Source organism: Carcharodon carcharias, chromosome 14 (genome assembly GCF_017639515.1).
Source record: "Carcharodon carcharias isolate sCarCar2 chromosome 14, sCarCar2.pri, whole genome shotgun sequence".
Classification (NCBI taxonomy): Eukaryota; Metazoa; Chordata; class Chondrichthyes; order Lamniformes; family Lamnidae; genus Carcharodon; species Carcharodon carcharias.
Window position 1 is genome coordinate 143717807 of NC_054480.1, and position 27344 is coordinate 143745150.

The 27344-nt window shown below is 41.9% G+C and overlaps 1 protein-coding gene across 3 annotated transcripts in view; it reads left to right on the forward strand.

Annotated features, from left to right (window-relative positions):
* Positions 1-290: 290 nt before the first annotated feature.
* Positions 291-27344, forward strand: part of si:zfos-943e10.1 (GRAM domain-containing protein 2B) — a 32361-nt gene continuing 5307 nt past the window's right edge. Inside the window, exons 1-12 of one of the 3 annotated variants that reach the window (XM_041204981.1) lie at positions 291-467; positions 11276-11419; positions 11910-11988; positions 13087-13150; positions 13433-13533; positions 13959-14057; positions 15201-15272; positions 15440-15514; positions 15788-15878; positions 22506-22583; positions 24597-24696; positions 25687-25794. In XM_041204981.1, the coding sequence (XP_041060915.1) occupies positions 388-467; positions 11276-11419; positions 11910-11988; positions 13087-13150; positions 13433-13533; positions 13959-14057; positions 15201-15272; positions 15440-15514; positions 15788-15878; positions 22506-22583; positions 24597-24696; positions 25687-25794 (1091 nt within the window). In that variant the 5' untranslated portion in view covers positions 291-387. Of the gene's footprint in view, positions 468-864; positions 917-5085; positions 5175-11275; positions 11420-11909; positions 11989-13086; positions 13151-13432; positions 13534-13958; positions 14058-15200; positions 15273-15439; positions 15515-15787; positions 15879-22505; positions 22584-24596; positions 24697-25686; positions 25795-27344 lie in introns of those variants that run through there. The other 2 variants (XM_041204983.1, XM_041204982.1) reach the window with 2 other exon arrangements.

Here is a 27344-nt window from a genome sequence, read left to right on the forward strand (position 1 = left end):
TGAATATAATATTGATGTATCTTTCCTTTTGCAAAAACTACTTGAACTGGGCTTTATTTCTTACAGTGGATTTGTTTCTAAAAAGTGAAATTGTTTATATGCTTTCTGCTTTGATGGAACTTGTTTCTAAAGTTCTCTCAGCCCCAGACTTCATTCAGCGAGCTGTTAGTGTATGCTATTTTGTTTAGAGAATGCTGTCTGGCCAGTTTTCAGGTGGGGACTAGTATACACTGGCTGCTCTAACCTGATTGGACTAGCATAGCAGGTTGATGTTGCGTGACTTGTAACAGTAGGATCTTATCAAAGTTCTTCTCTAGTGGATAACACAACATTCTTATTTCACTCTGCTGAGACTGATCAAAGGCATTCTAAAGGATTTCTACAGCTATGTTAAAAGACAGCTTCCCTTCCCCGGGCAAATGCATGAAGTTAATTGGGAAAAAAGTCCATTTACCAGAACTTCTAAGGTAATACTGATTTTTTGAAGATTGAGATGTATAGTGGCTCTCAAAGTGCTGTTGTGAGTTCTAGTAGTTATCAATGTTTGTTATAGGTCTACTTAATGGAATTGTAACACTCACCCCTATAATGTAAGCAAGACCATTTTTGCAAGTTGCTAATGTAAGCCAGATAATTGCAATGCATTACCTGCATGTTAAATGTTTGGTTATGCTTAGTAATTAGAAACATTTTTTTTAAACAGCAAGCAATGTTATCTGCTTGCAAACCTGTGATGGTTCAGCAATTTTAACCTGCACGTTACATAAGGCACAGCTAACTGCCCTTGGTCTACACTGAAGCAGTTCAGCCAGGGGAGCAGGTGAATAGTGCTATAGTTGATTTAGTGTCCCAGATTAACAAGGTAGTGAGGGCGAGAAAAGTCAGCCAAGATTTCTGTTGCCTGCTGGCCAGTGAAGTATGTGTAAGTAAGTTTGCATGCTGTTCTTGTGGTTTATAGAATCCTTCAGTAGCTATAACCTCATTGATTTTGTTACTTTTTTCTGTGTCACTTTGAGATGCAGTTGAGTTCTGCCCACTGTCCTTGTCAATATTTATCCTTCAATCAACACTTAACATAGGTTATCTAATCCTTACCACACCACTGTTTGTGGGAGCCTTCTGTGTGTTTCTGTAAAGCACGTGGGTAACCTAAGCTTGTAAAATGCATGTTTTTTCCAGTATTTTGGCTTGGAGACGTTTCTGTGAAATTTCATATTGAATTCTGTGCTGAATAAGCAGAATTGCTAATTTTTTTTATCAATGTGTTCAATGATGTGGAGAATTATGCATCCTGTTTTCATGCAGTCAGTAGGTTACTGGAAAGTTCTGAGTTGAAAGAACTTGGGTTTGTGGGTACATTTGAATTTCTGGGATTTCCAAATTAGTAATTCTGTCCATTTGAAGAGTCCTGTTTCATGGCGAATGGGGTTACCATCTCCGAGTGAAGCTACTCTGGGAGAGGTTTTTTCCCTCTGGACATAATGACATAATTGAGTAACCTTTGACTTGTCATTTCCAAACCCATGTGCACCTCACCAGCACTGGTGCCAGCTGTTCCAGAATGCCCCATCACCAGGGTCATTCATCAGTTGTTTTGGGCAGTGTTAATAACTATTAAAGCTACTAGGCTAGCTTTCTCATAGCAATAATGTAAGCAGCACTCCCTTTTTTTTACCAAATTACTCTGCCTCGAATCTCTTGAGACTTGAGTCAAGTCTTTCTGTGGAAAGTTTTCTAAGTTTGGCTTTTGGGCTTTGGCTTTTTTTTTAAATAATCGATGCAATTTTTCTATCCCAGCAGCAAAGCTGGAAGCAGCACTCCCTCTTACCTCAAGTCTCAGCCTCCTGCGGCTCAACTAGAATCGAGAGAGCTGCTGAAGCTTTCTAGGCTGGGCTGGACTGGGCAGGTGGATATGCATTTTCCAGGCAGACAGGGCAGTTGAGAAGTTCAGACAGTTCTCTTAATCGCTCATTCCTTTTACCACCTGACTGGGCTGGATCCTGTGTTCTCTCTCTAACTTTCCCTGTCTCGGTTGGGTCAACCTGAGGCTCGCTCATGCTCTGGCCTCGAGTCAGAGGGCGAAAAACTGGGCAGAATAAGTGCCATTTGTGTGCGCGCCTGCTATGTAAACATTCTATGTCGTCACGCTGCGCCTGCACTGGAGTACCACCTGTGAACGCCATCGCCCGTTACCATTCAGTGAAATGGAGTAGGGTCGTGTAATTTTATAGTTTTTTTGCAAATCTCCCGTTTCGCTTTTAACAACCGCCGGGAAACTGAGGGCAAATCCAGCAGTCTCCGGATCGTTCCTGCTGGTCAGCTTTCTGTACATAAAGGGTTCAGGAAGAATGTTTTCGCACTGCCCCAAAAACAGTGTTGTTTAAGCATTATCAGGAATCGCAACATTTCCATATTTAAAAACTTGCATTTCTGGAATAGAAGAGTGCTAACACACTGGACCAGTCCCTGTAGCTATTTGTTGACCACAATCCAATGGTAGATTCATAGAACTGTGCAATACTGAATTCACCTGATGTTGAATTGTTTATCATTAGCAATTGGCATTGTTCTCGGAGTGTCTTAGCAGAACAGCAACAAGAGTGTGATAACTGCACTCTAAAATTTAAATGTTAATTACTGATATGTGTGTTGGGGATTTTGGTGGCATATTTCACACACCCATTTTAAAGTAACCTGTTTCAATGTGTGGATAACATAGAATTGACACTATCTCCAGTAATAACGTGAAAATAATCTGAAGGAATGTTAATTTAAGATATAAGGGTGAAGGGCATTGTTTACTTAAGTACTTGGAGCACTTATAAGGAGAGACTGCTGGGACCACTGTTGGTGGGTAGGAAGCAGATGGGTTTATTCACAGAATGCAGCATTACGTATTATCAAGAAAGGTATAGGTGTCTAGTTTTCTAGTTCACCAACTGGCTTGGGATTGGATTAACAATGATACTTCATCACTTATGAATTATTTGATCACCTGCTCCTAGTGAAATTTTCATTGCATCTGGACGAAGACTAAAATATTTTATGGACCACTTTGAAGCAGGTCAGGGTCAGTAATGAAGCTGACTTTTTTTCCAAATGTAATTTTCTCCTCTTAAAGTTGGCTGCAGTGTGTGACCACTGCAAAAGGAGGTGATGCAAGCATTCAAATTACTGAATATCCACTCACTAGTGTTTGATGTAAGAATTAAATTTTTCACCTGAACTTCCTTGGCAGCAGCTTTATTGATTCAGAATCTTTTATCTCCTGAGCAAAAGATTTTTTATTCTGCCTAGTACCTTGCACGGGCAAATAAACTCATGTCAGGCATTAACGCACATGCCCCATGTGCAATGTGGGTGATTGAGATTATTGGTTGATGTGGGGGGGTAACTCTTTTGAGTTAAAACCGATAAAACCAAATTAACAAAACTGGGATAAATCAGGCACAGCCCCTAATTCAGGTCAGCTGTAAAACCAAGAACAAAGTTTAACGGAAACTTACAAACTTTAAATCAAAATATGATTAAAGGGGTCAACAAAACAGCCCGTGTGGTGGGGGGGGGGTAGGGGAAGTGGGGTGGAGAGAAATGGGCCAGCAGGTTGTGGTTAGCCAATTGAGCCACTTAAGGCCTATTGTCAGAGGCCAACTGGAATTTTTCAGTTGCTTCCTTTTGTGTTAACCTCTGATAGCTACTATGAGGCATTGATCAATAATGTGGATTGTTTTAGTTCTACGTGTACACACAAGTCTTCACTGTACAACTATCTCCTTTTAGACTGCTAATGTACAGAAGTCACATGATGATGTGTAACATCACATCCTTAACGCTGCTGTACATTAGAAACGTAGGCCACACCTCTTAAAGGTGTACCAAAACACTTAACAGGGACTGGGCCTGCTGCCTGGAGGTGGCCTTGAGGGCAGACCAAGGGGAATTAGTGTTCCAGGTCGGCCTAGTCACCCACCTGCCTGGCTTCAGCTGTAGCCGCAGGTCACCCTGTGGTGAGGTTAGTTTGTTTGTGTCTCCCTCTGCCCACAAAGATGGGCTTCTCACCCCCGTTTTTGACTCTGGTGGCAGGGTTAAGTCTGCAGGGAAAATGTATTAACCTTCACTTTGTGGTAAATGCTGAGTCATTATGCCACATTTCAAACCCACCATTTGAACAACCTTATTATTAGGGAGGTGGTTGATTCCCTTGGTTAGTGTGTGTAATGTTTGAATCAAATCTGTAACATTTTAACACGTCCGTACATGTTTTTTAGGTGTTCGGTTAGAAACGGCTACGAATAATTGACAATTTTATCTGAAAACAGCCAGATTATTCTGGGAATAGCAGTGACCTTAACTGCGGCATTCACTTTGCTTTATGTTCCTGTGAGCATCAGTAAGTGGAGGAAGATTAAAGCTTGCATTTTCGCTGTTTTAATAAGCGGGTATGGGATAGCGTGCACAACTGCAGTGAAAATGAGACAAGCAGTGTAACTAATTGCAGCTGCTGCAAAGATTAATCTTGAAAAATTAACAATCAAGGTGGCACTGCACGCTGTCTGAATTGGGTCTTTAAATTTGTGTAAAGAGTTAGAAAAGGGCTGTTTTCTTCGCAGTTAGAAGCAGTTTAATTAATACTTGGATTAAGCTTTGCTTTTCCTGATTTCAGGGTAAAGATTGATATTTTACACTTTTTTTGAATATTTCACCTGAGAGCCATGTGAAGTAAAGAGATGATTGGAATGGTAAATGACTTGCAATATTGGATCCTGTCCAAATTTTCCAGGAGTGTAGGACTGCCTTTACTTATGTTGTGCCTTTTACTCCAGGCCCATTAAGAATATAAAAGCAAGGAAGTTAATGATGAAACCTGTATAAAATACTGGTTTGGTGTCAACTGGAGTGCTGTGTTCACTTCTGGACACCACACCTGAGGAAGGATGTGAAGGCATTACAGAGGGTGCAAAAAAAAAATCCATGAGAATGGTTCCAGGGATGTGGAACTTCGGTTACATACACAGATTGGAAAAGCTGAAGGTTAAGAGGATTTTTGATTGAGGGCCTGGACAAAGTGGATGGGGAGAAACTGTTGATTGCGACATCAAGAGCCAGGGGACGCTGATTCAAGGCAATTGGTAAAGGAAGCATTGGCAACACGAGGAAAAGGTGTCTCTTTTTAAGTGAGTGGTTAGTATCTGGAATGTGCCGCTTGAATATATGGTGGAGGCAGAGCCAACCAAGACCTTCAGACAATTATCCAATTCTCTTTGGAAGAGAAAATTTGCAATGCTATGGGGGGAAAAAGCAGGGAAATGGAACTCGGCGAGTTCCTATTGCAGAGAATCGCCATGAAGTGTTGCAGAGGTAATATCCTTGCCAGAAGGTCCAGGTTCAAGTCCCACTCCGGGACTTCCCTACTCTCATCACTCCTCCTACCTCTGTTCAGTTAATTACATCCCGTCTCTGCTTTTGATACTACCTCCCGGAACCGCTTGGCCTTGATATGGCTCTTCCTTCAAGAATAGTTGAATTTGAATCAGTCTCTTTATTTCCATCCCTCCCACTTGTGTAACCGGCCATCAACTCAACATCTACCTTTGCTACCCTTCCAAAGTGAAAAGAGGAGCATGTATGTATTTATAGTGACTTTCATAGCTGAATTTACAGTCAATTACATACTCCTGGGGATGAGGCAAAATTCCTACACCTTCAACAATAAAGTTCTTTTGAGGTGTTTCAGCAAACTGTTGTTTAATGTGGAGCAATATTTTGTTCTGGTTCGGTCTGGATCAAATTGGTTTGTTCACGTTGAACCATTTTTTAAAAAAAAATTTCACCTACAATATTTTTGTGTTTGACCAATTGTTCTGTTTTCCTTTTTTTTGAACTTAATTGTTGCATGTATTTAGGAAGTACAATCCATGAGCTGTGGATTTTGTTGCACGTGGGGTTGCGCTTGTTGTAAAGACAGTAAGTTAGTGACCGTATAGGTGAATCAGCCCTAAGCGTGGGGAACCTTGGGGTGGGTGGGGGGGGAGGGGGGGAGGGGGGAGTTTTTTTTTTTAGCCTTTGGTCTTGGGCCAAGGTGTAACTTCAGCTGGAGTCTGTAAATTTTACTGTTCCTCAAAAGAAACTAGTCCTGCATTCCAAGTTTATTACAACTGGCAGCGAGGATAAATAACGCTGATTATTTAAAGGGAAGAAAGAAAAGTGTAGTCACCAGCAATGCCTCACTTTGGCAGAATTGACCCATACGACTCATCCATTGAGGACTGGAGTCAGTACATTGAGTGCGGAGGTTTCTACTTTGTGGCTATCAAAATACAGCAAAAGAGAAATGGTAGGCAATTCTCCTCAGTGTCTGCAGGAGCAAAACCTCTAACCTAATCCATAGCTTGATGGCTCTGAACGTGCCAAATTCCAGAATCTTCACTGAGCTAGTAGACCTCATGAATGGACATTTTCAGCCTAAACCCTCAGTGATCATGCAAAGATTCAAGTTTAACTCTCAAGTAAGGGCCCCCGGTGAGTCGATTGTATCATATATCGTGAAGTTAAAACAGTTAATGGAGCACTGACTTCGGTGATACTTTAATCAGCATGTTGCGAGATCATTTAGCTTGCGGCCTAAACGATGACGCCATTCAGCACCACTTGTTTGCAGAAGTTGAAATGGACCTGAAGCGTGTCACGGAGAGGGAATCGCAGGCTTTGCAGAGTGTGCAACGTGGCATTGTTTCGCAACTAGGGCAGGAACCTGCTGCCGGGGGTGGCATGAAGACCAGGGAGGCTACTGCGAAGCAGGACACAGCCCCTACCAGGAGTAAAATAAAAAGAAATGCTGGAATCAGCTCACCAATAACCCAGAAGTTAGTGTTGTTGTTGTTGTGGGGGAAATCATGCACCCGAAGTCTGTAGATTTAAAGAGGTAGAATGCCAGTACTGCTACGAAAAGGGCATGTTTTAAACAGTGCAGGACCAGATCAGGGCAGCCATTCAGACAGCAGGTCCAGTTAAATGAAGTGCACAATATAGATGAGTCAGAAGCTACTGAGGCTGATGTTTAGTCCCTACACAATCTGAAGGCCAGGAAAACTGAACCAGCCACTGTTACACTTCAAGTAAATGGGAAGCCTCTGCTCATGGAGGTTGACACAGGAGCAGTGGTGGGAAAACACATCTTTAAATAACCCCCAGAAAGCACCCAGCCATTCAGTTTGGAGAAAACCGCTGCTCAGTTTAAAAACATATACAGGAGAAGAAATACAGGCGAAAGGCATCACCTCTGTACCTGTATCATACCGACTATAGACAGCTCAGCTGCCAGTAATTGTTGTAGCTGGAGAAGGACCCAGCCTTTTGGGCCATGATTGGCTGAAAGAAATCAAATTAAACAGGTCTAAAATTTTTCAAGTCCGAGCAGGAAAGAATCCTGAGTTGACAGGAGAATATGATGGTGTCTTCTGGAATGAGATCGAAGATCTTCACAGGAAGCAAGGATCCCTCAGGTCAGAATTGGTTCCACAGGAAAATCCTGAAAAGAAGCTAAACGAATGTAGTGCCACTCTGAACCAACTGAAGAAACAGTTGGAAGAAAAAACCCAACAATTATCGATGTTCAAGAGGAAGCCAAAAGATACAAAAGAAGCAGAAGAACTGAGGAATCAGTCGATGGAGACAGAGGCCTTAGAAGGGAAAGTCATGGAACTTTGCAGTGCAAATGGGTAACTCAACCTCCCTGCACTGAACCAAGTTAAGATTTCACTGGAGAGAAATTTGACTGCCTGTGAAATCAAAAAATGGAGGAGACAAAACCCTGTGGCAAATGCACAAAAAATTAAATCCTATCTGAAAAGCTGATCGGATATGTATCCAGAATCCTGTCTGCACCTGAGAAAGGATCCTTGCAAATTGAAAAAGAGGGCTTATCTATTGTACTTAGGGTAAAATTCCATCAATGTTTACACGGTTGACACTTCACCATAGTGTCAGATCACAAACCACTGTTAGGGTTGTTTAGTGAAGATAAGGCAATCCCACCAATAGCCTCTACTAGAATTCAAAGATGGACTTCAATTTTGTCGGCATACAATTATGAACCATCTGGATGTGCATATAGAAAATGCAGACCCCCCTCAGTCGTCTCCCTTTGCCAGATAGTACTATGCACGTAGCAGTATCTCAAGAGGTAGTACTTGCATTTAATTTCCTGGACTCCCCACCAGCCTGTGCAAGACAGATAAAGAATTGGAAAAATCGGGATCCAATTTTAGGAAGATTCTGAACAAGTATTACAAGGATGGTCAAATGCACAAGTCCCTGAAGAATTAAAACCATTCTTTGTACCTGGATCCGAACTGAGTTGTCAGGATGGTATCTTGTTACGGGGAGCAAGAGTCAATATTCCTGTGCAAGGAAGAGAACCATTATTGGAAGAACTTCATAGCGCGCATCCTGGTATTTTAAAATGAAGATGCTCGCACGCGGTTATATCTGATGGCCAGGTATAGACAGTGATATAGAAAAAATGGTGATACACTGTCTCCAGTGCCAGTAACAGCAGAAGTTGCCCATTTCAGCTCTTTTGCATCTGTGGGAGCGACCTGGTTGACCCTGGGTTAGACTACATGTAGACAATGTAGGCCCGTTTCTAGGTACTATGTTTCTGATGATTTAGCGATGCACATTCAAAGTGGATGGATGTGTTTGAAGTGATCAGCTACATTGTCTGCAACCATTGAAAAACTGCACCAGAGTTTGTTCATGGTTTACCTGAAATTGTCAGACAATGGTACTACTTTCACTTGTACTGAATTCCAAAGGTTTGTGAACCTAGATGGAATTAAACATATCAGAACAGCACTGTATCATCCCTTATCCAATGGGTTAGCAGAGAGCAGTATGAATCTTTTAAAACCAACATGAAACTAACAGAGGGAACGTTAGAAACACGTTTCAAGATTTTCTGGTTAGCTATTGCACAATTCATGCAACCACTGGTTTAATACCTACAGAATTGTTAATGAAGCGCTGACTTTGTACAAGATTGAGTCTAGTATTCCCTAATTTAGAGGGGAAGGTCAAGAAAAACCAGGGTAGTCAAAGTGAATCATGACTTTCACAGTAAAGGCTGAGAGTTTACTACAGGAGAGACCGTTTCTTTTTGTACGAAATTTTGCAACTGGACCAAGATGGGTTCCTGGTGCAATTGTTTCTGAAACAGGACCTTGATTCGAAGTGGAAAACGGGATTATTAGAAAACATATAGATCATCTCGGAAGTCGAAACCCTTCCAACCGGTTAATCCACCTGAAATCGAAGTCAAAGTTTTGACCCTTGCAGTGCCAAATCGACAGAGATCTGGTATGTCTATTCTGAAGTGAATCATTCAGAACTGCCATTGTTTAAGGATGTCCCTGATGCTGCAGTTCCTGTACGAGTCAATCTAATAGAAAAACCTCCAGTTGTAGAGTTGAGGCGCTCTATCTGAATCCAAAAAACTCAGATTAAATTTAATAATGGGGTGAACTGTATATAATCGTACGTAATATGGGTTAAGATGTTTTTGTAAGTAAGCAGGTAAAACAAAAATGGGGAAGAATGAAATGATTATTTTAAACCATGTCTTACTGCTTTGGAGATCATATGACTGTATAGATGAATCAGCCCCTAACATGGGGAATCTTGGGGTCAGAGCTGCTTTAGCCTTGGTCTTGGAACAAGCATGTAGTCTCATCAGGAGTCTGTAAATAAAGTTTACTGTTTCTTACAAGAAACTAGTCCTCCATTCCAAGTTCATTACTGTTGGGGGCGATGGTGGCCATTGTTAACATTGTCATCATCCACCAGCCTCAGCTGTATACAGTACACCAGGAGAGCATGGGACCAGATTCGCAACCAACCTAATAGCAATAGAGTCATTCAGAATTGAGCCTTATTAGGTTGTCTCATGACGCTTAACCATGTAAATAGTTGTACTAATACAGTCCTGACTATGTGCTATCTTCATGCTGACTTTACCAAATTCACCATTATAATCCTCTACTTCCATGTGAGTCCTAACATCATAATGTGGTCAGTACTGTTTTCCCATTCCCCATTAACTTTTACAATCCCGAAGGTCCTAATACTACATTTTCCTTCCAATATGTGCGTCAAGTACATTTGGCTAGCTAACAAATCATCTACCTGCAGAGACCAAGAACAGCATTAAGAGCGGTAAAGTTAACGGGCCAGATTTTGCAGTTGGCAGGGTAGCAAGGGTGCTCATCCCTGATCTCCTCTAAGTCTAGCTGAGGAATCTAACAGTCACTCTGGTAAGTTTTCCTTCTATATCGACATAGTGGCACTACAGCTGATTTGCAGTGTGCTTTTACTGCTTATTCCCAACATGGAGCTGGAGTGATGGTTTTGGACTGTGAGCAACCAATCATGTATTAGGAATTTGCGCAGACATCTCCAAACAGGGAAACAAAGCTTGAAATAAAATGACTTCTTTTTTTCATGTAGACCAATTTAAACATTGTCCATTCAGAGGATGAAGGTAGAAGCTAAAATATTCTGAACTTATTTCCAAAAAAACTTCTTAATTTAGGCACAAATTAACGAATTTAACAGCGCTCCCAGGATATTAACTTCCTTTTCTTTCAGGGCAAGTTCATCAAATTTTGTGAATCACATTGCTGTTTAATCAGGCGTAACTGGGGTTTTAAACCATGTGTGTAACTTTTTTTTTGAGGTTTCTAACAATGGGAGTGGGGGAAATGCTGTCATCCTTGCTGATTTTTGATTGATACCAGGCTCTGGGAGGAGTTGAGAGTACAGCCTGCAGCTGAGTGAGCTTCAGGATTCCTGCCCATGTCCCCCAGCACCTAAAGTTGAAAAAGTTTCAGGGGGTCATTAATGGTGAAGCACTGGGTGGCTGCTTGCCCCCCACCCCACCCATGGAGTCCAGCCTAAGAATTGTCACCAGCCTTTGCCTTTTCATTCCAGGGGAAGTATTAGTAGGCAAACTTTTTTTTTTATATATATGGGTGACTCTGGGAAAGAACTTGTGCAACAGCAAAAGGGAGGGATCACATCTAAATGATCACACTCTTGCACTCCCACGTGCCCCCCAAACTCATTGCTGTCGGGTCACTCACTTAACTTGAACAATTTATTTTTTTTGCTTTGCGGAGCTGTGGTTTTAATTGCGAGTAACGCAGGTCACTCTCGGGTGGCTTTTTCTGTGTTTGCTGATCTGAGGTTTCTCTACACTTTTTTTTTTTGTTGGCCGCAGCTGCCCTCATGAGGTTGGACTGATGGCCGAGAAGCAGAGGAAGAATAAAAAAAAGCTCCAAGCGCAACCGAGGGTCTCCAGCTCGGAAGCGGATTCCATTTTGTCGGAGATTCAGCGGAAAGAGCAAGAATTGCAACTCACCAGGTGACGGGCAAGGGTTTCAGTTGCCTCTCTGTGTGTGCGTGTGCGTGTGCGTGTGCCTTTCCAAAAGACCTGGTTGAATATTGTGCATCTTGTACATTTTTGTGAACTAAGGTGAGATTTGTAAAGCTGCTCATAGTAACACTTTTTTTTTTTGCTGTGAGTAAATTGATGCTTTTAACCAAATTCTTTTGGAGTTAAGTTCTGTTGTGAGTCTAACCTGCTGATGAATAATCCCCCAAACTCTCATCACTAGTATAAAAGCAAAATAAAAAAAACACTGCGGATGCTGGAAATCCAAAATAAAAATACCTGGAAAAACTCAGCAGGTCTGTCAATCTACAAAGGAGCTGAGGTCAGAGGATTAGCATTACAAAGTCCAAACCTGGCCCCTAATCCAAGTGTAACTCAGTGCCAGCAAAGTGGGAATGTTGAATTTTGGCCATAGTGGCAATGACTGTCTGTCTGATGTGATTGTTGTTGCTTTATTCAGATCACAGGCCTTTGATTCACCTGGCTTAAAAACTGAAGAGGAACCATTGGTTGGAAGAAGACGATCGGCCTCAGCTTCAGTAAGGAACTCAGTCATATAAACCCTACAATTTTGTCATGCATGTCTGGGAAAGTAATGGAACATGAGTCTAGTCACAGATGCAAAGTTAGAGAACAAATGCATGGAAGAATTGAAAGTGTTGGTCACTTAATCTAGAATGGACTTGAGTGTGAGATATCAAAAAATCGTTTTGCTTTAACAAACTTGGGTGTATCCACCTCTAATGAAGTCAGATATCCTTCTGGACAATGTCTGTTGGAAAGTACTTAATGCCACATCTTAACTGCAGTCTAACAGTATATAAATATTTTGTTGCTGCATCTTGTATACGCAGTTCTCCAAGTTAGTTTTACTAACCTGATCATAGAATAATTCTGCAAGGAATTATTCTGTCACTCCTGAGAACTGAAGTAGTGTGAGGAGTTAATCTGAGACCAACTCCATCTCCACGTCTTGGGTCTTTTGAGACAGCATTTCGCAGCTTAGCATTTTAAACTAAAGAGGTAGAAATTGAAGGCCATTTGGGGCTGGAATCTCTGCTTGCTCCATGGATATGCTCCGGATGAGTTCTGCTTTCATGGGGCGAAAGCCATTTATGTATTTGAGATAGGTGTCAGCAGCATTTACTGTGCAACTGGGGAATCCACTTCAAGAAGGTAGTTGGGGAAACTCGCTGAGGTATCTTGTCATGGTCTAACTTTGTGGCTGTGCTTTAGATTGAACATCTTTTGGTGTGTCTATTTGGAAAAGGCCCATTTCCATACTGCTTTGCATTCCCTGCACCCTGCATAGCTAGGACACCACAAAGGCTAATGCATCATATTTATGAGTCGCTTGGCCTCCTAATACACCTGCCTATGTGTGGGATTGAATATTATATTTCTGCCCCTAAATGCTATAAAAATCATAACCTGAATTTCTTCTACCCACCCAGATTACGTGTTTAAACAACAAATTCAAGGCCAGCTACTTTATTCTGTTTTATCCACAATTTACAATAGTTATTTACTGTACTTCTAAACACATGATTCTGAGATACATCCAGATAAAAATGTTTCTAATCTAACTCTAATTTTGTTTTTTTTCCCCTGTCTCTTCAACCCCCCCACTTTTTTAGACAGTGAAGTCAAATGCCACATTTCTCAAACAGTTTAAAGACATTAATGAAAACGTGATTGACAGTAAGTTTCTGTATCTGGGGTGAATAGGGGCTGTGGTTTCCAAGGCTAATGTACATCTGTGTGCTCGTGTTCTATAATACTCATGCCCTATCTCTGTAGCAATCATTAATGAGGCATGGCGAGCTTTTCCAATGAACCTGCATTGTACAATGCAGGGACTTTTAACGTTATTAAAATTGAGATGAAATTAAGGCTTGGTTGAAGCACCTATGATCTTTGCACTCTCAATTCTGAAGGTCTTTATATGATTTTTGTATGTAACCCTGCCCTATTTCCTAATAGGTTTCAAATGTGCCTTGCATAAGGAAGTCCCATACCATGGCAAGATGTATGTGACTGAGAACTATATCTGTTTCTACAGCAGCATTTTAAAAGAGACAAAGGTACGTCTTTCACACCCACCCAGCACAGCCCTGCCCCCCGCCTCTGCCTCCTCTAAAAGCCTTAGATTCAGTGCTCTGAAATAAATTTATGGCCACAGTGATGGGAAACGACTGCCTTGGTCACGGTTGCAGTACTGGGTAATTTAGTTGGATCTGACATTGATTTGTGAAATGCAATCACACATTAAGTGGGATGCTACATAAGGCAAAAGCGTTCAACTTCTTTGGGAGAAGGGGAAGTTTCTACTCCATCAGCTTTTGAATTAGTAATGTAGGTAATCTGATTCATTCTTCCATTTGAAGAAAGGGTACTTGGAAGTAAGACGCGGCAAAGAAGTATTGCATCTGCTGGAGAGTGAAGTAGCTGAATACAGAATTTTTTTTTTCCCTTTTTTTTTTTTCTCTCTCTCTCTCTCTCCATTCAGCTTGTTGTTCCTGTCGCATCAGTGATTTCATTGAAGAAGCAGAACACGGCCCTTCTCGTCCCCAATGCCCTGTGTGTCAAGACCGTGGAAGGAGAGAAGGCAAGTTTCGTTTCTCTAACTCTGATTCCATTCATTCATGCTTAAGCAAAGGAGCACTTGCAAGAAATTTCCCAGCTCTCTCTACAGTCATCTTCGAAAACCGTTCTTTAATGATCAAATTTTATTCTTTATGTAGAGATAATCTGGGGATGCATTTCTTTTGGTCATTTCTTCTCTTAGCTCGGAAGCCTGTTGATTAAGAGATTTCTCTTTTTTAATATTTTTTTAAAAATTCAAATTTCTAGTATGTGCAGGTTTTTTTTTTTGGGAGGTGGGGGGGAAGAAAAGGAAATCTGGAAATTTGAATTTAAAAACCATCTGCATCTGAAAAGCGACATATCTAAATGTTTCAGGTTCTGGTGAAAAGAACTGTCTGAAATGTTAATCTATCTTTCTGTTAATCTATCTTTCCGTTTTTGGCAATAGATAAATCCATTGTGTGTTTCTAACATTTGAACATGCATTTATACTATAGAGGTAGCATCACTGAGAACTAGCTTGCCTCACATCAATACTGCAGTCTCAGTTTGGGGACTGGCCCTGATATCAGAGTGCAACTACAAATCAATTTTTAAAAATTATTATTCATTTTTGGCTATCAGTGGCAAGGCTGGAATTTACAGCACTGAAAAGGTGGTGGCATATCATCTTGAACAGCTGCATTCTGTGCAGTGAAGATGCTTCCACCATGGTGGTGGGTAGGGAGTTGGCCGTTTTTATTACAATTGAGTGACTTGCTCGGCATTTAAGAGTCAATCACGGCGTGTGGGACTGTAGCCACATTAAGGCCGGACCACGCAGGTTTCCTTCTCTAATGGGCACTAATGAACCAGTTGAACTCCTATCACACATCTGGCTGCTTCATGGTCATACTTACTGCTGCAAGCTTTTGATATAAACCAAATTCAAATTCGCAAAATGGCCAACGATACAGAATCGATGACCTACGTCGTAGAACTGGAGAGATTATATGCCGTCAAAACCCATGTTATGGTGATTTCCTGGTTTATTTAGAACATGCGACTGAAATAAGCGTTTATGTTGCAGGTTGCATTTTTCAAGCAGTTTTATTTAAACCAAGTAAAAGTTAGCATAACAATTGGTTCCTGGGAACTAAATTTTGTTTTGATTTTCTTTTTGCAGCATCTGTTCGGATCATTACGGTCAAGAGAAATGACATTTAAAGTTCTGAAGAGCGTTTGCGCCCATCTGGAGGTAGTTTTTCACTGATTTATTGTGTAGCTAATCAAGCGTTTGGGTGGGAAACCTGCTGTATGAAACTCACCCTGTGCAAATTCTATCATGAGATTACGACGGAAAGTACTTACTATCGAATTGCACTTGTGTTTTATAAATCTCTAATAACAAAATATGCTTTCCAGAATGGAAGTCCCACTAACAGCCCTCAGGTTTCAACAGCTGAAAGCAGCTTTAGTAAGGATTCCAAAAATTCACAGGTAAGAAACTTAACTGCAGCTACTTGATTAAAATGATTTCTGTAACACTGGTTCCCATTCTTAAAGCTAATGTATGTGTAAAGAACTCAGAAAGCAGTTATTTGCTTCATTTTGCACTCCTGTGCTGCTATTTAAGATTGACAGTAAAAAGTTAAGTTTTGGACAAAACCAGACTCCATAATAAATTCTGAAATTAATAATCAACCTTATATTATAGAAATACTCTCACTCTTTTTGTGTTACCTATAATAAAGACAGTCTTTTCACCCCCAGGAGTTGATTCACTCCAGCTTTGAACAAAGTAGCCAAGTCCTGAACACTGCCGTCTGCCATGAAGATTCCCCAGAGTCAATACCAAGTACAGGTTAGCAACCTTAAAATGGATTTATAATGTAGGGACCGAGTGACTTTTTTTTATCTAAAAAGGACAATGTCTCAGCAAAGCATTGCATGATTAGGGGTTGGCAGCTGTAACTAGAGAGCTTCCTTGTGTGATGCAATTTTTTCATGCGATTGCATTTTGCAAATTATATATCACCAGCTGCCTTCCTTCAGCTTGAGCAGGCAGACTAGGCTGTAGACGCTTCTTGTCATGTTATAGCAACGGCAGATGTTCACGTCAATAAAATTTCATTTTTGTGCTTCTCCCTCCTTTTGAATGCCATTCACCTGTGCAGTAGTCATCAGTCACCTAGCTACCAAAGCAAACTTCAGAAAGTTATACTGGAACTGGAATTCACCTGACCAGAAGCCCAATTCTTTTACTGTTTGAGCCAGCCAGCTTCCAGTTCAAAGAACTCTGAACCTCACACTTCCCTTTTGTGTGAAGCGTGGTGGGCACCTATATGGGAACAAGGGTGGCTTGAACTTCTAAATCTAGTTTCAGACATGACTTCACATGTTGGTGTTAAACATCTGATTCTAATGAATTGAGAGTGCATCATTCCAATTGGAGACCTTGCCTGCTGGGAATCCAAGTGGACATGTTTCCGCTAGTGTTTTTTTTTTGTCCCATTTATTTTGAAGGTGGCATGACAATCACTTCCTGCAGTTCCAGTATTCCTGGTAGGAAGCATTTGTGACAACTGCTGTTATTGTGTTTACTGTTTGATAAACTCAATCATAGAGGCGCAATAAATTGTTTACTACTCTCATAATCTAGAAAGATTACACCATTGGATCTGTGATATTTGCTGCAAACCACCTGCGTATAATTTGATCTTTGTTTAATGTTCCAGCTAAGGACCTAAACTCGAATTCCCTCCCTAAATCTCTGATTCACTGCCCCCCTCCTTCTCGTTTAAGATGCTCCTTTAAAATCTGCAAGTCAGAAATTGGGCTTGTAGCACCCAGAAAAACAGGTGCTAACAAGCATCCTTAAGGACTCCAAAAGGTGCCTATGGTATGATCGCCCATGAGTTGAATTGCATCAGACTCCATAATGGTGAGGGCATTGACCCATGTGCATGGGACTGTCTTTGGAAGTATGCGAACCCAGGCAGACCCGGCTGTCAGTCAGTGGGCAATGCTGACTAGGTGCTAGCATTGCCATTTTGGAGCCCAAATGTCCCAGTTAACGCCTGTTGCGTCCGCTAATGTCTCTAACCTCGCAGAGCCGAACATGCTTTCAGCAGCAGGAAGGAGCCCCACCGGCATTTCAAGTAACCATCAACTCTTCCACACTGGTTGCTCCAATTCTGCCAAGTGTTTGATACTTTCTACAGCTGTTTCCAATCGGAAAAGCCGGCTGTGATGTGGCAGGTTGCTGAAGGACTTTTACTGACCTCAAGGTTTCTGCAGCAATCACTTGGAGCAGCTGGTTTGTGAATTAGAGGATACGGCTCTTGACTGGGAGAATGAGCCAGGGGCCATGCAGAGCAGGACAAGGGAGGCGGGGTGTCTCTCAGCCAGAGACGACATCCACCCTGGGAGTTCGAGAAGTAAGATTAGCTATGAGGGTACTGTCATCTTCAGTGGTATCAGTTGTAGCGTCTACAATTGGCATCCCATTAATCCCTTCACGGGTGTTATGCCCATTATTTTCTGGTTAGCTCCCACTGCCTCCATTGTGTGCTATCTTCTCTCTACGAGAGAAAAGAGTATGTCCAAGCGTTGTGCAATCTGTGAGGATGTGGCAGTTGTGGTTGAATAGCCCCCAGTGTACAAGCTGTGAGGTATGCATGTGAGGCTTGTAGTAATAGGTGTGTGTATGTGTGAGTGTGTGAATATTGGCTACAAATCCCATTTAGTGATTGTTGAGAGGCAATTGATGGGGGTGTGGTGAATTAAACAATGACTGAAGCTAGTGGTGGAGTTGAAAGGATATGGTATTTGAAAATGGACTTGATGACCCTGACTACTCAATCACTGAGCTACTTGTGCACTGCGTCCCTGACTTCGGGGTTTGACTGCAGGCAATCAGCACCACAGCTTAAAGCTCTCACTGCCCTCCTAAGCCTGTGTCTTGAGGGCAGCCTGTGCAATGTCAAATCTTTCAGGCCTAGCTCACTTTCTCCCATATTGTGCTGCTTTTCCATGTTTCTCAGGTCAGATTCGCTTCCTGCATGACCCACACCTGCTCCAGCCACAATACACCACCTCCCTATTTGAGAGATGTAGGCCACCTTTAAGTGGTGCCAGCTGCTCACTATATTGGCCTCCAGATGTGTCCAACAGATCAACAGCATGGCTGGCGTTGGCTGGATGTAGCGATCATTGAAATCAGCAGGCAGCATGACGTTGGTGTGCTGACTGTGTTGCATTGAGCGTTTTCAGGAGTTATCCAAACAGACCTTGCCTATTTGTGATATATCTTTAGGTGGCTGATTGTTGAATTTTGTTTGCTAATCACTTCTGTGAAACTCCTTGGGCAGAATCTTCCGGTCAGCATGCGGGGGGAGGGCCCAACCTACCGACACGAATAATGACATGCGATGATATCGGGGCGTGTGTCCCAACATCATCGCCCACCATCCCGATGTTTGTTTCATTTGGCGGGCGCACGCCGGAGTCGGCTGAAATTAAGGGCCTATTAAGGCCATTAAGAAATTAATTTAAATTAGTTGACGCTGCCCAACCTTAAGGTTGGCGGGCAGGCAAAAAACCCAAGTGGTCTTCGCTTTTTTTTTTTCAGGAAACCTCATCCATGGGCAGGATGAATAAATTTTTTCCACCTTTTTTATAAACGTGCCCCCTCATGTGACAATGTCACAAGAGGGGAGATGTTTAACAAATTTTCACATCATATATTGAACGTTTTTCATTATCCATTCAATCTCCCTGAAGCAGCTCCTTGCATGAAAGAGCGCAGTCCCCAACTCTCCCTCCCTCCCCCTCCCTGCACAGGTAGCGCTGAGCGCTACCAGCCGTGCATTACGCTGGGTGGGCCTTAATTGGCCCGCCCAGGTAAAATGGCAGTGAGCAGCCAATCTCCGCACCTGCTCCAGCCCAGCCCGCCCGCCATATGAAAAACCTAGGCCCTTGGGATGTTTTTACTATGGTAAAATTGCTATATAAGTGCAAGCTGTTAATGCCCAAAGATTATCATGAGCTTTTGTGCCAATTGTCCCTTTTTCTGCAGCCCCATTACATCCATCCATGGGCTTCCTAATAAGGTGACCCCAAGGTGTGCAGTGCTAAGAGAAAGAGGATGACCACCAAAAGGCTGGCAATCAGCTTGGCATGTGTCAGAGGTGCACTCTGTCCACCCCCCGATACCAAACCACCCACACCTGTCTTTTTTAAAACAAAAAGGATGTTCCCGCTTTACCGGGTGACCAGTGCGTTCTGAGGCCCAAATCGAGGTTGGCAGTGGCTGCAGGGAAAATGGCACAGATGAGCATGAAGACCTGACTAACACGTTCTTTGGAAGCACTCTAAGCTTAGTATGTCATGCCTCCATGAAAGCAAAGCAGAGTGACCCCAAAGCATGCACCCATCAAGATTCCAACTGTATCTTCATGCGTTATTACAGTTGCCTGGCCATATTATTGGCAGGGGAGTCGTAGAGTCATAGTTATACAGTACAGAAACAGGCCATTTGGCCCATTGTGTTCGTGCCAGCCATCAAGCACCTATCTATTCTAATCCCATTTTCCAGCACTTGCTCGGTAACCCTGTATGCTATGGCATTTCGGGTGCTCGTCTAAATACTTCATAAATGTTGAGGGCTCCTGCCTTTACCATCCCCTCAGGCAGTGTATTCCAGATTCCAGTCACCCTCTGGGTGAAATTTTTCTTTAAATTCCCCTCCTAAATCTCCTGCCCCTTGTCTTTTAAATCTAAGGAGTCTTCAGTGTGTCTGGTACAGCAGTTATTGCAGATGACAGGGTTTTGCATTTAAGAATTCCTGCTCTTAAACATGTCACCCCCCGCCCCCCTCCAAATCCCAACCCCCACCCCCCCCCACCCCCCCACACACACCAGGCCAATAGAATTTGCATAGACAGCAGCAGAACCCATTAGCTGTGCCCTTTAACACTGCTGTTTGACTGTTCTCAAGTGCTTTCAGAATGTTAGCTCAATCTCCCCATATTGCCACTTCCCTCTGTCTCCATCCCTTTCAGTTCCATTTATAACACATTTCATCTCCCACTCATCACGATAATGAAGGGGGAAAAAAAACACCAAATTGAGTCCAGAAATATTGGACTTTAAAAAATAAGACCAGAGTTTTTAAAAATGCACAAGAGCCGCTGGCTGGAATGCTGCAGGGTGACTTCCGAAGAGGTAATGGAATCCCACCCTATTGCCAGACAAGGTACTTCGGTAGAGACAATGGGGCCTAATGGGAGATGAGCATCATCTCATCAGGGAATCCTAAGAGCAATGCCCAGACAGAGATGTGAATTTGCTTCCCAGTTGGAATATACAAAGACCCGGTTTAAAAGTGAGTTGAGAATCAACCCCCGTGTCTCTGCCTGGTGGGTGTTCTGAGAGAGCAAGTGCTGGGAGCTTGACTCAGAAGTGACAGACGCACGGTATCCCTGCAAATCGCCGTTTTGCAGGTATCCCAATCTCTCTCTTTCTTTTTTTTCTCTCCCGCGCACCCCCACCCCCACAGAATTCAGCACTACTGGAATCTCGAATCTGACTATTTGTCTACCGGAGTCAATTCTCAATCGCTATGCTCAATCACCTACTTCCCATGAGTCGAGGATTATTCCGCATACCCTTGAAGCGCTATTTGCACACTGCCACACGTGCAGAATTAGCACCAGCTTTTAACCTTTGGGATGACTTGCACCATTACAGGGGAAAGCCAGTCCTCTATTGTCTTGATCCTAATGAGATCTGTGCTTGATAAATTTCCAAAATGTCTTGTAAGATGCTGTGGACCTAAAATTTCAAGTCTGGTCACCCTGTCAATATATATTGGAGATTTTATTGGATTTGTTTTCATTCCAAGATCATTAGAAAATATTGCAGATACTGTGGGATAAATAAACTTGGATTGAAGTGGGACAGGTTCTATACTAGCCAGCAATCTGCTGCACCAGATTAACCCCTGTCTCCCATAATGAAGATAAAGTTACTCGTTTTATATCTGCTTCCTTTCCAATGATTCACGCTAACAACTTAAACTAAGGGAGAAAATAACAAATCGAGGTGAAAGGACTTTTTACATCCTCTAATGGGTGTTTGTGGATCACGTCTGTTCCCTTTCACGTCAAGCTCTTTAATTGATTGCTTGGAAGATTCTCCTCATGTAAAAGTCTTTCAATGATAAACCTCTTGCGGTAGACTCTGGAATTGTACGTGTCACACTGATGCTTTTTATTCAAACAAGGAAAAGCATTGTCACTGTGAATCTGCTTCAGAAGCCTCCCTAGTGATTACAACAGACAGCAGGATGGCACACGCTGGCTAGTTGACTCCTCTCTGCCTAATCACTGTACAGTTCATTCCTTCTCTTGCGAGTATATTCCCCCACCCCCCCCTTGTTATGACACAGCAGTTGGTGACAGCTGAGTTATTTAAAATCCCAGAGGGAAACTTTAAACAACTGTCATAATCTTTACAATTGGTATGTTTCGAGATGCAGCTCCAAGTTCAGGAATCAGACCACCAGTCCTTGAGGTTTTTATACCAAATTACATGAGACATTTATTAATTTACAACAAATTAAACACATACACATGACTACAAATTACTACTATCATTTTTTAGCAAACTTCCAACTTAATTTCCACTAAGGCAACAACATACTTGGCAATCGACTTAACCAGACACCAGGCAAAGCATTTTCACCTGACGAATTCAAAATGAGGTTCTTTTCACTTTGGTTCCTTTGCAGCAGACACAGTGGTAGGCTTACAGGTTTTGATGTTACATGACACACACACACACACACATACATATATACACACACACACATAGAATGTGCGTGTGTGCGTGTGTGCGTGTGTGCGTGTGTGCGTGTGTGTGTGCGTGTGTGCGTGTGTGTGTGCGTGTGTGCGTGTGTGCGTGTGTGCGTGTGTGCGTGTGTGCGTGTGTGCGTGTGTGCGTGTGTGCGTGTGTGCGTGTGTGCGTGTGTGCGTGTGTGTCATCTGGCCCTTTGAACTCCCTCCTCTAACAAAACCCCTTTTCATAGTACCAATTTTATTAGTAGTATAAACATATTGCTTGATCCCTCCTAGCTAGGTGCAAGATTTCACTCCCATTCTTCAATGCTCTATTCAACCAAATCCAATTAAGACACATCCACAGACTAAAACTCTTTATTAATGTATGTAATTGGAATTTTTTTTAAAGATTCATGACACCTCCGTGCTCTGTTCCCTCTTGAGATTCTCATCTGTATCATCATCAGACATAGCCCTTTATCAGAATCAGAATTCTTTTCTTTACCAATGCTACCTGACTTCCTGTGTTTCCAGTATTTTGTCTTTTTAGTTACTCTGCTTATCTGATTTAATAGTGAAATGGCTTCATATGTCAGCACTCCCTGATTATGTAGTTTCTCTTTTGCGTCTCCCTCCTTCTCATGCAGATGCTGTTGATGGGACTCTTTGTAAAGAGAACAAAGAACAGGAAGGTCAGCCTGAAGAGGGAACTTCATGCTATATTGGTAAGGATCATCTACCACATACCTGGCATAGCAGTAGCAAAATGATACTCCTGCTTGGTTATGTGTTTGGAATGAAGTAAGTAATTCTCTTTTGTACGAGTGTAGCAAATGCTTGGCAGCAAGTCACCTACCTACCCTTCAGTTGTCGTTTTTCACCATCCACACATCACTGAGAAAATAAATCAGGTTAATCTTTCACAGATAATAAAGGGGAACAACTGCAATGCAAACATCCTTGTGTTTAAATTGCACAAAAGGTCCACTAAAGTCAAATAAAGTGGGACACTGATCCAAACAATACCCGTGTTTTCTTTCCTCATTCTCTCCCGCAAAAAATTTCAGATAAATTTAAAAAACTTTGGACTAGTGATTCCAAGATGGTACTGTATTACTTCAAGATGGTACTGTATTACTTCAAGATGGTACTGTATTACTTCAAGATGGTACTGTATTACTTCAAGATGGTACTGTATTACTTCACGCAGCAGGAGTATTGCTATAAAATGGGCTTGCTTTGAACACAAGGTACACTGGGATATTGGATAGCCCATGGACAAATGAGGGAGACTAGCTTTTTTTTTCTTCAATGATGATGAGCTCTCTGCTACTTTTCCATTTCCCACCAACATCTTTGTTAATCCCGCCCAGTGTTTTTAACCTAAGATCTAATCATTTCGATTTACTATAGAAGCTGTTTTTAAAAAAAACAAAGTACAAAAAAATTCATTCCCATTATCCATACTTCTCTGCTTTGTGATTTTTTTTAAAATATAAGCTAGGGTGACACTGTACATTGATGATGACCTATGATGGGTCACAGATTAGTAGGGTGCAGCCTCATGCTATGGTTTCCCCACATGGCAGACAGAAATAACAAGCACAAAGGTTATTTTTGCGCCATGATGAAATGGGATAACCCAGAAAACCAGGTTCATCGGAATGTGCTTTCACTTCTCCTGTGGGTGGTTGCGAAACATTCGGTGAGAGGGAGACTGTCGAATGCAGGAGAACAAGGGATTAAGCTGCATCTTGAATTTGCACCTTGAGCAACAAAACAAAATGTGTGGGAAAGCGTCATCGATTTTTCCGGGTTTTGAATAATGGCCCCCGTGAAACGTTACCCAGATACACTTAACACTAGGTCATCTTTCATTGTTCAAAAGCATAAAGCTTGTACGGGCACCTTTTTTGAAAGCCTGTGTTCGCATGAACGATAAGCAAACTAGCTTAGTAAAATTTGAACTCTGGATTCCAAAGCAAAGCTGTGACACTTCAGTGTATGAAGCCAACTGTTACTGAGCTATACTTCACGCAGAGCTCAGTACATTATAAACCAGCTCTACTTAAACTAAGCTCTACTTGGGGAGGTAGTGGTGTAGAGGTATTGTCAATGGACTGGTATTCCAGAGACTCTGGCTAATACTCTGGGGGCCCAGGTTCAAATCCCACCATGGCAGATGGTGAAATTTGAATTCAACAAATATCTGGAATTAAGGGTCTAATGATGACCATGAAACCATTGTCGATTTTCATAAAAACCATCTGGTCCTTTTTTAGGGAAGGAAATCTGCCATCCTCACATGGTCTGGCTACATGTGACTCCAGACCCACAGCAATGTGGTCGACTATTTTTAAAAAAAAAGTGACCTCTGAACAAGGGCAATTAAGGATGGGCAATAAAAGCTAGCCAGCGACACTCACATCCCATGAGCCAATTTTAAAAAAAAAAAACTTGCGATTAAATGTGGAAGAATTGCAGTGAGGATGTTTTGTTTTTTGAATGATTTTAAACCATTGTCTTTCAGTACCCTAAGAATTAATCTGGTTTCCCATAAGTTGTTTACTTTCAGGGAGAAGTGCTATTTTCAAACTGTAAAACCATATTTTCAATCCAAGCTGTTGTCAAGGAGATTTTTCTCGAAAGAAATTGCTACCTTGGGAAATTGCTGATTTTTAATGTGCCCCTTTGCTGACAGTAGCCTCTACATTTCGTTGTTTTTTTTTGTCCTGCAGGTGATTCCTGGAACCGGAAAGTAACAAAAAGGACGAAACCATTTGTTGTATTTCATGAATCGACCACCTTTAACACACTCATCATCATCTATGTCCTGCTGTATGTATTATTGTTCATCCTGTTAAATAGAACCATTTAATAGACTTTGTAAAGTTTGAGAGCCTACAACTTTGTTCTTTTTTTGAGGAAAGAAGACTTGTAGGGTTATATCACAATGATTGAAAATTAGTAGAATCTATAGGTTTTAACTTGGGCTTCCTCACCATATTTGGAGAAGTAGCTGCCCTAAGGCCGACACTCCAGCTGCTACCATCTTCAAAAGGGGCCTCATGCTGGGTGGCCAAAGTCTTTGCCTGTTTCAAATGGGTAGGCCCTTTTTAATATGCAAATTTGTGTCCCATGACATGTATAGGACCCCAATTATTTTGAGACGGTACTGGCAGTTTGAATGGTCCAGGGCTGACTCTTTTTATTTATTTCTGTGGAGTAAAGAGGAGCAGACGTGTTACTCCAGTCTATACAAGACTTGCCAATGCAGCAGTAGCACCACAGGTCTCTCCCTCCCCCCTAAGCAGATGTACTGCCCCATAGGTGCTGTTGCTTAGAGGGTGGACTCATCATATTTTCTCATTTTGTCTAAAGCTGGTTCGGTAAATGGTAATCAGGCCTGGCCTGTAATATGGACTGAGCTTTCTGGTGGCACTCGGGCAGGTAGTCAGTTGACTGCCCAACAGTTAGAAAATAGTCTGATGTTTCTAAATTGATGAAACACTTTTTTGGGGAATAATACCTTTTTTTAAATGGAATATGCAGCACTTACTTGCAGGAACGTTTGATATAGAGCATAGACAAACTTCAAATGTTTTATAAATAGTAAGATTAAGCTATATACATATTTGTGGTAAATTTCACATCCTATAGAATATACTGTGTAAAAGTAGGTTCCATGTTTTTGATGCTTGCAAACTGGGATTAATGATTTGTGATCTCACTACAAATTGTTTCAGTAGATCATCTGCCAGTTATCAGGAAGGAATCTGTCCAGTTTTAATGCTAATGCTGTTGATCTTTCCCCCCCCACCCAAACAGAGTGCTACTGTTGCTAATTTCTTCAGGCTACATCGGCTTCAGAATTGTGGCTCTAGAGGAGCAGCTGATGTCCATGGGGGCCTGGCCAGAACTCCATACACACCATCAGTAAGTGCACCAATTGGTCAGATAAAGCTTGAGACTTTTTAGAAGCTCTGTGTCGTCTTGCCAGCTGCATTGGAGCATCTGTGCATCTGAAGCAGTCCAGGCCGCTCCCAAAAGCAACAATTGCTCAATGCAATACAGTAAAGAAGAACCTGCAGATACAGTAGATGCAATAATAATCCCCTTTGCATCTGATCAACAATATTGAGAGTGCCAGTCCCATTGCTTAAAGACAGATATAAAACACTTTATTTTGCAAAGGAATATATATCCTGCTGAACTGAGACATGTTGCCGAAGCCTTGTCTTGTTCTCATCAGGACAAACTCAGGAATGCCAAATTTTAGACGATGACGACAATTTACACTGCAGGAGAAAAGGGTGCTAATTGGTTGGCAAGCTGACTGATTGGCAGAGACGTTGACATGAAGAAAGGAGCTATCAGCTCACCAAGCTCCTCAGTAATTCAAAAAGATGTGCAAGGCTTGAACATATTCCTTTTGTTTGCAGGGAACGTGTTCCTGCGTATGAATGTATGTCACTTCAACTAAGTGTTACAAGCTCGACAGATTATCTTAAATTGGTTGTTAGTGTAGTGATTTGAACACTCAGGGTTGGTATATATCAATTAGGAAATATCCTCATTTAATTTTAGCCCTGTGGAGAATTGTTCTTTTAGGTACTCTCATGCACTCACATTACACTGCAGCATGTCAGTTAAGAGCTCCGTAAGTAATCTGATTTAATCAATATCAAAGGCGATTTGTGTAATGTCCAAGCAGGGAAGGTTGGTGTACAAATCCGTATTTTCCATTTTTTTTTATGTGTGTTTGTGTGTGTGTGAGATCACTTTTAATTCTAGCCCTTAGCAATTGCAGACTTTGCTTAATTAGCAAAATGGTATCAAGAATTCTCAATGAGAGGGACCACGGAAAAATGTTCATGGAATTCCTCAAACAGGTCACTGTTGGGATTGGCTAAGAAGTTAAACTGTATGAAGTTGTCAAGGTTTGGGTTTTGCTTGGAATGGGGGACACGAAGTAGATGGTCCAGGGACCACTACTGTTTCTAATTTACACAAATTCAATGAAAACTGGTCAGATTTGCAGCTGATGCTAAACAAGAGGCAGTGGAATTGGAGGAGGCAGCTGAGAGTTTACAGAATGAATTGGGCAAAATGCGCAAGAGGGTAGATTAGAACAATGAAAGCTGAAATTAAATAGGGACAAATCTACTGTGGTATATGCAGGAAGGAAAATAGACAGCATCCATAGTCCATGAACGAATGGTGTTGAAATACCGTGGGACGAAGTTCAAAGAGGTTTGAGCTTAGGAGACGTGACATTCCACAGGTCCAACCACAGCCATCGAGCAAAGAACATTGAGCCACATAGACCAAGTCTGAAGAAGTTGTGAACAAACAGTTACAGTACTCTAGTCAGTCCACAAAGTGCTGTGTCAATTTTTGGTTAACAAACATTGGAGACATTGGTTATGAAACAAAGCCAGAGAAACTTGGACTTCTCAGTCAGAAGGGGACGCATTGGCGAGATG